This window comes from Channa argus, chromosome 5 (genome assembly GCF_033026475.1).
Source record: "Channa argus isolate prfri chromosome 5, Channa argus male v1.0, whole genome shotgun sequence".
NCBI classification, from domain to species: Eukaryota; Metazoa; Chordata; class Actinopteri; order Anabantiformes; family Channidae; genus Channa; species Channa argus.
In genome coordinates this window covers 13,501,083-13,517,029 of record NC_090201.1, presented here as the reverse complement: position 1 = coordinate 13,517,029, position 15,947 = coordinate 13,501,083, and the positions used below count along the sequence as shown (strand labels likewise).

The 15,947-nt window shown below is 38.3% G+C and overlaps 2 protein-coding genes and 1 pseudogene across 5 annotated transcripts in view; all 3 read right to left on the bottom strand.

Moving 5' to 3' along the window:
• Positions 1-1,027: 1,027 nt before the first annotated feature.
• Positions 1,028-5,154, bottom strand: LOC137127064 (G-protein coupled receptor 84-like). Of its 3 annotated transcripts, none has more exons than XM_067503448.1 (2): positions 5,028-5,154; positions 1,028-2,641 (listed from the first exon to the last, which is right to left on the bottom strand). In XM_067503448.1, the coding sequence occupies exon 2, from the start codon at positions 2,631-2,633 to the stop codon at positions 1,413-1,415; it is 1,221 nt and encodes a 406-aa protein (XP_067359549.1). In that variant the 5' UTR covers positions 2,634-2,641; positions 5,028-5,154; the 3' UTR covers positions 1,028-1,412. The 3 variants fall into 3 exon arrangements, with proteins under 3 accessions (XP_067359549.1, XP_067359548.1, XP_067359550.1); XM_067503447.1 differs by lacking the exon at positions 5,028-5,154 and adding an exon at positions 3,224-3,537; XM_067503449.1 differs by lacking the exon at positions 5,028-5,154 and adding an exon at positions 3,224-3,528 and having other exon boundaries at positions 1,028-2,580.
• Positions 5,155-5,286: 132 nt separating this feature from the next.
• On the bottom strand, positions 5,287-7,151 carry LOC137127065 (G-protein coupled receptor 84-like; annotated as a pseudogene).
• A 182-nt stretch (positions 7,152-7,333) lies between these two features.
• The window catches only part of LOC137127062 (zinc finger protein 385A-like), a 30,285-nt gene continuing 21,671 nt past the window's right edge, over positions 7,334-15,947 (bottom strand). The window contains exons 4-8 of one of the 2 annotated variants that reach the window (XM_067503443.1): positions 12,936-13,110; positions 10,459-10,779; positions 9,893-10,080; positions 9,713-9,799; positions 7,334-9,562 (exon numbers count right to left, since the gene is read on the bottom strand). In XM_067503443.1, coding sequence (XP_067359544.1) covers positions 9,335-9,562; positions 9,713-9,799; positions 9,893-10,080; positions 10,459-10,779; positions 12,936-13,110 — 999 coding nt within the window. In that variant the 3' untranslated portion in view covers positions 7,334-9,334. The remainder of the gene's footprint in view (positions 9,563-9,712; positions 9,800-9,892; positions 10,081-10,458; positions 10,780-12,935; positions 13,111-15,947) is intronic. The other variant, XM_067503444.1, reaches the window with a different exon arrangement.

Genomic DNA, 15,947 nt, shown 5'->3' with positions numbered 1-15,947 from the left:
TTGGTATAACATTTGAGGTAAAATAAAGTGATCTGCATTCCTGAGAATGATGATTACTTTACTTATCACGGTGAACAAAAATATTTTTACGTAATTTTCTTTTTACCTCAAAATTCATAGCAGAAGCCTTAAACTTTTTTTATTCGGAAGGCATCTAATTAAAATGTATAAAAAAGCCATAATAATTAAGCCATAAACCACAGGTAAAATGACAAAAGATGTGTATCTGAATAATTTCCCCCTCTCTTCATTGATTGGTCATCAGGAATCAGACGACTCTGAAGAAGAGCGCAACACCAAACACTCTACAAACAGTCTACAACGGCACATACCTACTTCCTTACTGTAATAACCATATGCCCCGCGTTGTGTTATGATCATCATTAAAGCACACTACGTCTTGCATTGGAGTCGAACCCCAGTCTCCTGTGGAAAAAGTTTTGAATTATCGAACATTGTTTTGTCTTTAACTATAGAAAAAATGTAACAGCGAGACATCAAAATATGTTAATTAAAAAAAAAATTAAAAACGTATTTCCTCGTCACACTTAAGATCCCAAGACAATCAGTTTATGATTTTCATATATTACTAAAACATACATAACTTACATAATTTTGTTTGTTAGTTTTCATTGATAATTCCAAAAAACAAACAAAAATGTACAATGGTTAGAGTGACAACATTTTTGTGCTGAACCCTTAATATTTAATAATAAAGTAGTTGTTTTTTTACGTCATTTGCCACCAGCACTTACCCACTAACTGGAACCATATGAATCCAAAGGTCACATGACAAGAACTTTTTCTAAAATTAGTCATTCTCTGTCATCATGTGGAGAGCAATGCAGAGTTAAGACACTGAAATGAGTCATGAGTCAAGTTACTGACTGCAAAAATGCCAAAAGACGCATTGGAACATCCGAATTTTGTAACATTGGTGTCTTTTAAATGATGAAACAGACAGGTAAAAATAGTGATGACATGTATATTATTTTTTGCTCAAAATTCAGAATGCAACTGTGGAATATGTATTGCAAAAAAGAGTTTAATACACAGATCATGGAAGTGTAACATACTGTTTTACATGCATAATCCAGCATGTATATATATATATATATCATTCAACTATAAAGTAAGATTTCGATGTTGTTGGTAATGTAACACTGATATAATTCAGCTTGTACATTTATTCAAAATATGGTACTCTGCCAAACTTTATTTCTGTCTCCCTTAATAAACCACACAGAAAACCAACCTAACATACTATTTATTCGAATCATAACAGACATAGGTCAGGCAACTTTACATTGGAGGACATCAGGAATTAATATTTTACACAATGTGCAGGTAATTTTATTGGCATATTGGGCCTTTTATCAGCATAGATGTCTAGTGACTAGTGAGTTAAATTATCAGGATCTGATATCCTTACACCAGGACCAGAAGCAGGTGAAAGGTAGAGCAGCCCTGTTGAGCAGCACCTGGTAGGCCTGTCGAAATTGTCGGTTCATGACAGCATAGAGCACAGGGTTGATACAGCTGTTGAGCCAGGTGAGGTTTGCACACAACATGTGCAGTACTTGTGGGGCACGGTTTTGTTTGTCAGCGATGTTGAGTAACAGGAAGGGGGCAAAGCAGCACACGAAACACATAAAAACAGCGAAGCACATGCGAGTCACACGCTTAAATTCGCCATCATCTCCTGAAGTCGCAGAGTGGGAAGAAGATGCTACATTGCTGGGAGCAGGAATAGATGAAGGTGTATGGACGACATCACAAGGAGGCTTGTTGATTGTGGTTGAATTCATATTGGTGGCAGAACTCTTGTTAAATTCATCCTTATTTTTGACTAGATCTGCCTGGCTGCTCACCTCAGAGCTACATGTGTTGGCTGTGCCACTCTCTACACCACTGTCATCAGTCCCTTGTACAGAAGAGGCTGGTTTCTTTCTGGATGAGCGGCGACTGATCCTGTAGCTGAGCAGAGCCTGTTTGGCATTTCGGACATGTCTGTAAATGAGCAGATAGAATGCACCAACAAAGCCCAGACCGAAAAAAAAGTAGAAAAACAGCAGGACAGTGGTGTAGGGGCGTCCCCTGGTACGATGAAAGCTGCATGTACACACCTGTGGCACAAAGACGTAAACATTCCAGAGTGGACCAAAGCTGGCCAGGCCTAGTGCCCATGCTGACATCAGGAGTAAAATGAGACCATGGTTAGAGAAGACACGGTCAAACACAGCTCGTTTTGCAACCAGGAGATATCTGCTCATTGCTACCAGGCAGAGGGTGATAATGGAGACAGAGTTGGAGAGGAAGAGGAGCAGGCCAAAGATGCTACACCAGAGCTGACCACTGCTCCATCTGAGGTGTAGATATGAGTCGACAGAGATGGGCTGCAGTATAGTGCAGTACAGGAGATCAGCTACAGCCAGGTTTACAATGAGCGCATTGAAGCGAGTCCTCAGGCGTAGGTCTAAGGCAAAGGCTAGAATGGTCATCAGGTTCCCCACAGTACCTGTGATTGTCACTGCACATCCCCACACCACAGCAAAGTACCGGTAACCTATGACTGAAGAACTGTAGCAGGAAAAGAGATCATCCTCTGTTTGGTTTGTGTGGTTCATCAACATTCTGTCAACTAACAGGAATAAGAATATAGGTTAACTTTGGTCATGACAAAAACACATTCATACAGAAACCCAATGCTCCCCACACCTCCTCACATGTCTGCAGTGCCTCAGCTGAAAGGGAAAGTAAGGTGATCCAGTGTAGCACATTATTTTGTACAACCAGCTCTTCCTGACTGAAACCTATGTTTGCAGTCTTTATGTTGTCAGCCAAGGATAAACCATTTCTAAATCATAAGGTAGGCATAAGCTATAAATACTGTAAATAATGTATGGATTTACATTTTTTGGTGTAAAATAAGATTTCAAGATTTAATATTGTTAAATCTTGAAAAGTTTATGTTAACTTCAAATCATTCTACTTCAATCAGGTTTAATTTAATTTACAATATGTTTACATCACTAAGGGGAATTCTAATTATCAATTATAAATCTTAATTATCCCAACACTGCTTGTAATAAAGCTAGAATTCAACTTGGGAAAACAGATATTACAGAAATATATTACGGATTTAAAGTAAACGTATCAATTTTAAAGAATATGTGCTTTATGACAAAAATGAAAGTGCCACAATGCCTCATGAATTTCTCACCTGAGAGCTGAAGATTTCTGACGGTCTTTCTAATTGTGATGTGTAGATGTGCTGCTCTTTTCAGTGATGCAGTGTACTGAGAGTCTCATTTCCTGCTGGTATTTTAGTCTCTTCCTCTGTGTTGCTTAACTACTGTCTATATTGAAATTGTCTTACATGGGGCTTTTCCACTTCATGTCTACATTCAGGTAGAGTTCTCTTCCAAAGGAACATATTCCGTACTTTACCAATGTCATTTATACACAGATGCAAATAGTTTTTGTCAGTGACGATTTGGCCAGTATAAAAAGCCCATCTGAGTGTTGAAAGTTCCCCCCTGTTTTGTAAGAAGTAACTAAATTAATGATCTAAATAATTTATATTCTTTAATATTTTTTAACATCCTTTCTACAGTAAGGGTTATCACTCATAGCTACATATTGATCTATGACAATTACTTTAAAGGCTTTAAGACACATTGTACTTTTGACCCTTGCACATGAACTGTCACTCATGGACAAATACACATTATTACAAAAGAAGTGGAAGAAGAAATCAGGGACATACAGAAAACTAAGTTGATTGCATACTAAACTATAAATGACATACTCAATTTAGACAACAATAACTGAGTAACTATGTAAAGTTTTTCAGTGTTTATAAGTCCCTTTTTTGTCCTGTTCAGATGTCTCCAGATGTGTTACACTATATTATATTTCCCTCTGAATTGGGCTAGGTGATCATACAAAAAATAATTATTAACAAGTATGTTTTGTTTTTGTGGAGGGTCTAAAGAAGTGACTTTGAGTTAGATGTAGAGGTAGTCATACACAAAAAGGGGATTTGGTAGTGGTTCAGATTTTTAAAGTTGCCTAAACAGCAAAGTGATATTCATTTGCAACTATGCAGATAACATGTGCTCATCAGAACTGGACACACAATAAATGTTTGGCACCATCTTAAAAAGTATTAAATACAGAAAGACCAAGTTTGCTGTTCCAACCTACAGCTACAAGTGGCATGAGTTAGTAGCAAAGCCTCTTGTGGTAATGGTCCTGTCTTCCTTCCTTCAGCTATTGCTTGATATAATTAGAGCTCAAAAATATGTATATATATATAGGAAGGAGTCTATTTGTATTTTAATTATCCAGTACAGGGAATATAAAAATAAATGCTGTCTGTGCAATAGCCTATATACTAAATATAGAGTAACAATTCTTTTGTGTGCACTGTTGGTGTTGCCTTGTTGAAACATTAATGTTGTACCTTGTTGGTTGTAGGTAGTAGGTTTGAATCAAAGCAAACCTTTATTTAATTTATTTAGGATCATTCATTGTTGTTGTCTCAATACTCCTTGTAAGTATATCAATTGAGATGAATGCATTGTTTCGTTTCATTCTATTAGTTTGACTAGTATTATTATTATCAGTAGTTTGATGGCACTATAGATCAATAAAAAATATTATGATAGTATTTTGGGCACAGCTCTACATGAAAATAATAGGAAGTGAGAGTGTTATTGTGGCCATGTAACTCTATAGCGGTTAATTTTACTGCATATGTCACCAGTTTTACTAAGCTAACATCAGAGAATATTCCTTTAATGGCTTGAAATGATTAAAACATGTGTAGGGTTTATGCTGCATCATCATCCCACATATAGTATACACCCACTCATAATATGTAGCTTCTGCCAGTCTTACCACTGAGTGGCAGTAGTTTCTGAAAACGAGTGTAACCAATCACCTTTGCTTAACCGCTTCCTTCTATTGTTGTTTCCACACAAACATAAGCAGTTTCCTTAAAGTTAGATTATGCAACTCACCCTTGTGGTAAAATAAGACTGGACATCAGTCCTGTTTGCTCCACCAGCCCTTCCTCTGCCTGCTCTGCTAAGTTATGAAGCTTTCGCAAAAGTTCAGTAAGGCACATCTTTTCCTTCTCATTCTGACGGGAATTTCTGCTCAGTCCTGTCACTTCCTTTTTCCTACACTGTCTAGTTCTCTTTTACTGATTTCTGTCTTCTCCATAGGTGACCAATAACAATTCATCCATGTTTGTTGATCCATTCAGTATTTTCAGACTTTTCTTTAAATAATGCTCTTTTACTCAAAACAATGAAAGATACCTGATTTTTTCAGTGCCTGTGTAAATACGCAAAAAGCACCCATTTACTGTACATTGCAGGGGGAAGTTTAGAATGGATAGACGTTATGCAAATATCCTTTTCTTCTGTGTGCATTTCAAAGAGAGGTAACAGATTTACGGTAGATTGATGCATAATCAGCAGTTCCCCTTCATCATGTGAGGGGAAGGCTAAAAAAAACAGATTTGTGCAATGCTGCCTTGTGTTAAATATGTGTAAATTACAGTTATTTTACTGTTATCCTGCCAACAGGACCAGGGGAAGGTGAAGAGTGCAGCAGCCCTGGTGACCAGCACTTCCAGGCTTTTCTAAATTGTTGCTTCATGACAGCATAGAGCACTGGGCTTATACAGCTGTTGAACCAAGTGAGGTTTCCACACAGCGAGTGCAATACCTGTTGTACGCAGTTATGTTTCTCAGCAATGTTGAGCAACAGGAAGGGGACTCAGCAAAACACACAACACAGAAAATCAGTAAAGCACATGTGAGTCATGCTTTGATTTCTTATTATTTCCTCAATGTGTGGAGTAGGACAAGGAAAATGCATTGTGGGAGCAGGTGTGGAAGAAGGTGCTGCGGAGAGTTGTTAGCTGCTGATAAGTTTAATGCAGTGGCAGAACTGCAGGTAGAGAAAGATAACTTTTTGGAGGTAATCTCATCCTTATGTTGTTCTAGATCTGCCTGGTTGCTCATCTCACAGCGGCATGTGTTGGCTGTTCCATTTTCTCGCTTGTGCTGAAGAAACTGGTTTTCTTCTGAAAGAGCAGCAGCTGATTTAGTAAATCAGCAGATAGAATGCACTACACAGGACCATTATGTAAAGGCATCCCCTAGTACAATGAAAGCTGCACGTGCACACCTGTAGCACAGACATGTAAACAGACCAATGTGGACCAAAGCTGGCCAGGCCTGGTGCCCATTCTGAGATGAGTAAAATGACACCACGGTTAGAGAAGACATGATCAAACAAAGCCAGTTTTGCAACCAGGAGATATCTGCTCACTGCTAGGCAGAGGGGCAGAGGGTGATAATGGAGACGGAGTTAAACACTGCTCCATCTGAGGTGTAGATATGAGTTGAATGAGATTGGCTGCAGTATAGTGCAGTACAGGAGATCAGCTACAGCCAGGTTGACAACGAGCACATCTAAGACGAAGGCTAAAATGGTCATCAGGTTCCCTAGAGTCACAGCAGATCCCCAGAGCAGAGAAAAGTACCAGTGACGTATGATGGAAAAACTGCAGCAGGAAAAGAGGTAGTCCCCTGTGTAGTTTGTGTGGTTCATCAGCATTTTGTCAATTAACAGGAATCAGAAGGTTTACTCATTTGTGAAGGTGCTTTCAGACTTCGGTCTGTTACTCACCTTTATTGTTTACAATGTAAATGACTGTGAAGACTGTGCAGTGCAGTGATGAGGAAGGAGGACAGCTGGCATTTTTTGATGATGCTTTGCCATTTGACACTGCTGTCCTAGTTAAATATTACTACTATAACTTTGTAACTAGCCATATAGAAACTTTTCTCATGACCATGTGAGTGGCGTGTGAATTAATTGTACACTTCTTCAGCAGCAGTGACCATATCACAGAAATAGTCTTAATGCAATATTTCCATCATTGTCAAAATCATTAGGTCCAGTTACCCAAGATTAAAAAGTGAAAAATCTCTGCTTTGTCTGATGCCTCTCTTAAACATAAAACTATAGATGCTTACAGGGGAATTTCTCATTTAGAGCTTGAACCAGTGATTGTTTTCATTTTCAAATTTCTAATTAAAATGTATAAGTAGTATTAAAAAAACCAAAAGCCCATATTACTACTACCAACAGTCCAAGGAAAGAAATTTCTTGTTTTGCCGGACCAGCAGTTCAAAATCCAAACAACAGCAAAGTAAGCATTCAGCATTCAGCATTCTTCTATTATTTTTAATAAAAATGCTTTGCCTAAAGGCTACAAAAACTGTGCAGCATTCATTCACACCTTAGATGTAGATGTATTCTGCTTTTCTTTTCATATGTTCAGATTTTATGTGTCATTATCTTATTTACCCTCAATAATTTGTAAAAGCTCTTCAGCTTTTGATCAAAAGTTGCTTAAAGCCCAAATGAGGATTAATTTTAATATTGTGACTCCTATTTACTTAATATTATTGTACTGTAAAAACAGAAAGTGACTTAAACATGAATGGCATTAGCATAGTACCAACTCCGTTTGAGATCATATAAATAAATTGTAAATAATTCACCAATCAACCTTGCTTACAACCATAAACTCAATTATTTATTTAACGATTAGGAAGCCCCAACATGTACCTTTTCTTTTTTTTATAATCTACACTTACAGCAATGGTTCAGTACAATTCTTCTAAATAACAAGTGTTACATTGTAGACTTTTTCTTTTATTGCCGTTAACAAGAAAAGTCAACAGGAGTGCTTAAAGTATTGCTATTACACTTCCTTATAATATTTCACAGGTCATGATGATTCTTTTCACAGAGATAATTTAGGGTTATCTACGGTTTGGGTAAGAGCAGGCACACTAAAGTATTTATATCCCACTATAGGCCTACAACACTGTCAAAAGTGACGTGCTGTATTTTTATTTTTGCATACTTTTCCTTCTGTAATATAATGCTGGTGTGTTTTAGCCCACACCTCAAGCCTTGAATGGGATTGTGGTGAATATGTGGTCTGTATAATCAAAAGTGCACATTATGCAAATACTTGCTACCAAAGTCACTAATCCATTGCCCTGCTGTGCTCACAGTGTTAAAACAATTCAATTCAAACATTGAAACCTTTCAGTTTTGCACAGTGAGGTGCAAATAAACAAAGTATAGATTGCACTTGCAAATGTATTTAAAACATTTACATGTATCACAATGTAGATGTCTTATGTGCTTTGTGAGACTTTGATCCCCTTGGTTGATGTCAGTGGCCTTTGAGGGTGAAGTGGGGAATCATTAGGGAAAACTATTTACTGGAGACATTTACATCTTGACCTTTACTAAAAAAAGGTTTTCCCAATTGTTCTTTTCTTATTTTCTTTAACCATACTGCATTTGAAACAGATCAAATGCAGATGAGAATGAACACATGAGAATGACACAATAGCTGCATAGTGCACCAGCAGTAATTACTGCTTCACAACAACTCCACTGTTGCCAAAAATGTGTAGCTGTAGTGGATTGTGCAGGTGTACAATCTACTATACTGTGACTGCTACAGTATGATTTGCAAATCAGCAAAGCTTTAAGACATAATGTAATTTCTACCATTTTGCTATTCCTCTTTGACGCCCTGTTTCTATTACACAGAGGTAAATATAGACAGCTGTTAAAATGCAGACACACAGTACAGAGAATGTTTGCCACTAAATGAAGAAACAGTACAGAAATTGTTGGTACCCTTTCCTAGTAATAGGCAATAAAAACAGAATCTTACAGTGGTACAATCCACTATACTCTGACAGCTACTATATCTAATTCATCAGATTTGTTTTTAAAAACATTTATGTTTTGGACAGTTATGAATCATTGCAGACATGAACATTAAAAGTATAAGAGAGGTAGGGTTTGAGTCAGACGTAGTGGATCATATGATACAGTAGATAAAGAAACTTTGTTAGTTGCAAATAAAAGGATGCCTAAGAGGTCCATGATTGATAGAAACTTCTTTATAAGTTCCTCATCTGCATTATGTGTCCGTCTAGTGATGCAGATAATTAAGTGAAACTGGGAAGAATTAAAACATACAGTCTTTTCGAAACATCTGAGATTTGTCAGCTATCTGTTCTCCATGTCAATGTAACTACAGTGGTCTGCACCTACCATATGCACCATAAAGAGTCATATTTATCTTCACTATTTTTATTAAAATGAAACACCAGTTGGAGCCACTCCAAATAGTTTGGCTCTTGATGGAACATTGTTGCAGGCCTCAACTTCACAGTGTGCTTCTTTCTTATTTCTCCTCGTTCTCTCACCTTCAGTAAGGGGTAAAGAGGATTGGCCCATGTGTAGTACGGATGGGTCCTGGAGCAGGCCTCAGTAGGCTGAGGGGTGATCCTTGTAGCAGGTGGTGATGTGGATGAGGGTGGGAGGTTGGACCAGGAGGACGTAGTGCCAATTGATTTGAGGAAGCTGCAGCTGCCATTGCTGCAGCGACAGCCAGAGGACTTGGTAAAAGTCCAGCCCCCAGAGCTTTTGGAAGTTCCTTTGGAAACATTCAGAAAAATTAAGTGAATTTGACATAATTTGAACTATTTGTGCATCTGAGAGTTTTCCCTTAACTTAAATGCCAATGTTTTTATGGGAAAAAACAGAGATATTTTAATAAAAAGACTGTAACAAATTGAGCATCTACCATAAAATCTGTGCGCTTCTTATGCCTACTGAGAAGAGGATTGGGCTTTCCTGCAACTCCATCACGATGCCTCCGGCTAGAGATGTGCTGCAAATTGAAATTATAAAGGATTGATATTGGATTGACATCGCTTGGAGAAGAATTAATTTGAGTTTCTATGTCTTTGTGTGGATTTCTCACCTGTTTAAGCTGCAGCTCTGAATTGACTCTGACATTGCAGATCTCACAGTGGAAAGTGCGTTCCTGAGTGTTGGGGTCAGAGGACAGCTCCCCTCCTTGCTCTGGGCTGGGTTTAGGACCTAATCGTGGATATGCTTTAATAGGGCCCAGTCCACTTCGAGCCTCCAGAATGGTTTTGTGTTTCGTACCTGGGAAAAATATAGAGACCGGTCTGATGTTACACTGTGGTGCATTCACTACGTTACCATTGAACATAGGGATTTTTAGAATTTACCTCTTATTCTAATACCAGTTTTTAACAATATTTAGTGTAGGTGCTATGTACTGAGGTTTTTTTTATCACCATCTATGTACACTGAGTTAAACCATGAGAGTTGTAACAGAAAATACATACTTACATTTTAGAAACTTACAATGCAAATGCTTTCAGAATTCCTGTCGTGCTTCATGGTTTAAGAAATTGCTTCTAAGAGTGCACTGCTAGTCGTTTCAAAATTGTACCTCTTCTAAGGTTGCACATATAACATATAAAAACATGTACTTTGACCAAGCTGTGTTTGAGTTACCTTTGTTATGTGCCTCCAGTTGCGAGAGGGAATTAACAGCTACTTTGCACAGGGAGCAGTAGAGAAGCTTTTTGGCTTTCTCTTCCTCTGACTCTCCCAAAGATGGGCTAGGTGCTGGGGAAGGGGTGTCAGGAGGACCACCCACTGGTGGATCTGTAGGAGGGTTGCTGAGGGGAGCAGAAGGGGAGGGACAATCTGCCAAAGGTAAGCTGACAGAAGGCAAGAGGGAACAGTCTGCATCTGTTGAGTTCAGCATGGGTGTTGAGAGGTGGCTAGGCATTGAAGATGATTCGTTAGAATTGGGACTTGATTGCATGTCATCTGTAAACAGTACAAAGTTTTTAGGTTAGCAAATTATGACAGACAGCGTCAAGCATAAAATAACCCATTTAACACTGATCGTGATATAAAGGTGTGTAAATAATGTTGATCTTCCAGCACTAGTGGTTTGCTTATACTCATTTACATTTTATATATCTGCCAGATGCTTTTATCCAAAGGGACGTTCAAGTGAGGTACAAGGCAAGCAAAAATCTAAGTCAAGGAGAGGAAACATTAAAGCAAAGTGCTAAGAGAAGAAGTGTTTAAAAAAAAAAGCTATGAGACGTGTTTCTGTTGTATGACATAAGATGGATGGATTTGGATGAAATGATTTAATTGCATAGAAAGTTGCAAAACAGTTCTGTTTTCATCAGTTTTTTTAATATTGGGAGTGAGTGTGCAGAGCTTAGTTGCTTGTTCCACCTTTGTGGTACAATGGTGATCCCGAACAAAACTGAAAGATGCCGAACAAAACCCTAAGTGATCCCACTTAGGTGAAGAGTTTTGTTTGGGATCGTTTGTGTGCAGGACCACCAGACTTGACATTTGTTGGCAGAATACAGTGGGCAGGAGGAATCGTAGACCTAAATGACGGACTTGAGTTTCGCCGGTGCTGTTGAGTTGACTACTCTGTAGGCAAGACTCAGAGTCAGCAGGGCATTGCACTAAATGAGAGTAGATAAGACAAGCACCTAAACAATGAGTTGGGTTGCATATTCAGAAAGGTTGGGTCTTATTTTTCTGATGGTGTAGAGGGCAAATCTGTGTGCCCCAGTAACAGAGAAGATGTGGACCATACAGCTCAGTTGATTGTTGATGATGACCCCTGGATTTCCTGGAGACTGACGGGAGACAATTACTGAAGACCCAATGTTGATGTTAATACTGTGTTGTTTCAAAGACTGGCTGTGAAGAGTACAACTTCTGTTTTGAAGAGGTTGAGCTGAAGATGTCTTTCTAAGCAGAGATGTCAGACAGGCAAAAATGTGTAATCAGACAGTATTCATTTGGTGAAAAGGACAGGCAGACCTAATGGCTGCCACTCTATTAGTAAAGACGTTTGCTAAATTGTCTGCAGTTGGGGTGGGTGGAGTGATTTGAAAGTGGAGAACAAATTCAGTGTCAGTGGTGGTGTTTTTCCTTGCAGTATTCAGGTTTTTGTCTTAGTGATGCTGTGAGAGAGACTCATGCAAACGCTGATATTCAGCAAGAGACTTGGATTTGCGTCACTTCCTTTTTGCACTCCTGAGCATGGTGCATTGATCACAGATCTGGTCAGTGAGGGATTAGAAGCTGAGGGACAAGCAGGTCTGGAAGATGGTACAGAGACCAACGAGGCAGGTTGAAAATGTTTCGCAGAACCTGTCTTTATCAACAGTGGAGATGATTTGTGATGGCGAAAGCGTTGGCGAGACCAGGGAAAAAAACTGCTCACAATTGAGAGACCTTAAGTTGCGGCAGAAAGTTGTATTTGTGGAAGGAATTTGGAAGGTCTAGGGAGAATGGCGGTAAGCTAAATCAAGAAGTGATGCGTTTCCAGGTAAGAATCTAAGTGGTTGCTAGCTTTGTGGGTTGAGTGAGTGGGGACCACTCACAGGTCAAAAAGGTTCAAAAGTGCAGGGATGTCAGCAGCCTGAGGTTTGTCCAGGTAGATGTTTAGGTTTCCCAAGTAATGAGAGGACAGCAGCATGTCAGGGACGTGGGAGAGCAGCATGTCAAGCTCTGTAAAGCACCAAAGAAAGTACCCAGCTGCTTTTACCCAGCTGTTTTTACAGTGGATCAGTATTGATATATTTTGAATTTCTGAATTCTGTGTTAATAAGACTCTTTTGCAGTAAATGTTGTCATTGGGCCCCGTGATAATGTGTAATGGTTCTACCTCACGTTTCCCCAATTACAGCTGGAATCCGCTACATTACCCCATGACTCTAAAAAAGGATACATGATATAGATAAAACATGAAAGTTGTTGTTGATGCCAGCTGAAGTGTGAATTCTGACGACTCCTATGAGCAGCAACACCATCAGGGGACAAACACTGCCCTCCGGTTAGACTGTGTCTTTTAACTTCACAGAACAGCTGTTTTCAGCATCTGTGTCATTTTGTGACAGATATCTCTGTGTGCAACATACATGTATGTCACAAGTGATGCTCACCCTGCTTGTTAGCATTAGGATCAGGGACAGATGGCATGGGGCCTGATGTGGTGGGTGAAGAAGTAGGCAGAGGTTGCCGCTTATCACCATCTGGGAGACGAGCAGTCTTGGACGTCTCAATCCCCTTTACCCTTCGAGCGTGACGGTTCCCCTTGTAGTGCGCCTCTGCCTGGCTCTGGCAGGAGATGACATGTCCAAGATTTACATGAAATGCAGTCTTGTTACAGTAAAAAGGTTTCGATCTCTATTTATCTTTTTCATCAACCATTCAGCTAGTACTAATGTTCTTTATCAGAAAAAACTAAAATTGTCAAGGAGTGTGGAAAAATGTTATAGTAAAATAATGAAGGTTATATATATCTGTGCAAAAGATTGCATCCCCTTTAATAAACCCTCTAGACAATTAACTTTAAAATTAAAAATCAGCTATCTGATTTGAAAAAAAAAAGACCTGAAAATAGATCAATGTTAAACTGGGCTTGCAGTTTATATTTGCAAGTGGGTAGATCTCCAATGGCAGTTTCAGTTGGTTTTTTAAGAGTAACATCTGTATCAAATAAATAAATAAATAAATAAATAAAAATAACTCTTGGAAGACCTAAAAAAGAAATGGGTTAGCCTTTAAAAGCTGGAGAGGGATCTAAAATATTTCAGTGTGTGGGACACCAGTATGAACTGGAAAGATCATAATGGAGAAATAGGAGTGCTTGAGAGCTACGTAAAAAGCATACAGAATCCGAACTGAACTGGATCTTTTGAAGAAGGATTCATCATTACAGTCAAAAAATGAAGAGACCCAACGATCCAGAGCACAAAGCTAATTCAACTCAGGAATGTTTGAAAAAGAATAAGGTGAATGTTTTACCATGGCATTGACAGTCTCCAGATAAATTATGCCATGAACAAAGGGCTAAGATTACATCTGTAAGTATACAAAGCTGCTTAGAGAATACCTAATGAAGTTAGAGGTGGTAAAAAAGGCAAAGGGAGGACATACAAAGTATAAAGGCAGATTTCATAAAGGGGGATGCACACTGGCATCCTAGAACTAGTTGGGGCCCTAGGCAAAGTTTTATGCATTATAAAACCGCTACACTTAAGATGGCACATAGCAAAATAACTTACTATAATACACCATAGTGATTTGTGGTACACTTGTCCAAATTATTTTGCATCTAAATTTCATAACATTGCATTCATAGCTTGACGGTTAGCTTAATCGGACACAGCTTTCATCAGTTTACTACAGAAAAAGTATTGCAATTATAGTAATAATCAAACATAGCTGATTATTTTCAGCCTGCTAGCTAAGCTAACACACTGAATCATGCGGTACTTGCAGTGGAGTGAAAGTCTGGGTCCTCATAGGGAGGTCGGCAACTGGTAGTGTATTGCAAACTTTGCACACAGTCAGCACTGTAAAAATTATAAATAATTTTTGTCTGGCATGGAGCACGTCTGGGGATGCAAACGTTTCCAATAATATAATTTTTATTATTTTGCTATAGCTTTGTTTTTATACACTCCTTTTTTTAATTCTGATGTTTTGTTAATTCTGAGGGAACATTTGTACTAGCTGATGATGAAAAACATTTTACTCTTTTTGACATTTTAAAGTAAGGATGCCCTTTTTGCCCTCTAATAATAAATTACATTCTAATAAATAAATACTGAAATAAATAAATTCTAATTTAACTGAACAGTTTGATTCTCCATACATGTTGCTTTTATTTCCCTTTGTCTCATTGACATGAAACAGTTGCACTGTGCAATGTCCTTGTGTGAACTGCATTTTAGTGACCTCCCCTTGCCATGTTTCAAATCAATTATTTATTAAAATAAAATCTCTATTTTTGTCAAAAATTATAATTTAATAATTACTGACATCTGTGCATGATGTAGTAGTTGAGTTGAATTTTCTGGTCTGATATGCTGATGAGGCTGTAGGGGAAGATTACCCTACAAAACATTCTCACTTTCTTTCACCACTGGTGTAATCACTGAACTGCCCTGCTAAGCTGATGATGATTTTTGACTGGAGGGATTATCCAAAAAAGGCCGTGGGCAATCAATGTCAGTTGACAGTCAGCTACTGAGAGAAAAAATGGAGCAAATCAAAAACAGTTTATGTCCATGAGTGTGCATTTGCATGCTTGTGATTATATACAATATTAGTGTAGTAAAGAGGATCTGTTTAAACTTGGGAAGTTATAAATATAAAGACGTGTGGACATTTCAGTAAGTCATTAGTGTGGGTACAGAGTATATTAAAGCTTATGAAAGAAATGCATGGGGCAAAAGCAGACAAATTGTATATTGCCACAAATTTGTATATAACAGTAATGGTGAATTTCCCGTCTGTTGCCAGACAGTGCATGTTTGTCCAGCCAGCTAAGATGCTAGCCATGCTGCACAACTTTCCAGGTCCACAGTAGAACATACATTATATCAGATTAAACATATCTGACAGTTAAAACAAAGTCTGGCCTTTTTACCTTCTTCAAAAACAGTAGTAGCCCACTGGTAAAGTTACTATGTTGACATGAAACGAGTTACCCCACATACTGTAGCTAAAGATGGTATTTGCATTAATATGACCATTAGATAACTACCTAAACCAGACAGCTGCCACACCAACAAATTTGTGTTGTGCACCCTAATTCACACATTGAGCATACTTTAAATTGTTTCTTTCTGTGGCCTGTACTGACAGCTAGTACCACCTTATGATAAAACCAAAAATAAAAAATATATTAGTATATATTATTAATATCAGTATATTTTCCCTAACAAGCTTACTTCTTACTGCTCTGGCCCTTAACAGTAGCTTTAGATGTTAAGTTGTTAGGTGCAGATTTGGCCTATATTAAAATACTGTCTAGAGATGCTAGGCTGAGAAATAATTGTTGCCTTCCAAGTCCAGATTTAGGCTGTGTGCATTTCAGCATCAGATGTACTGAAAGGAAACAGAGAGGCACAAATATAGTTTCGTTATGTCAATAAGATGGCTGA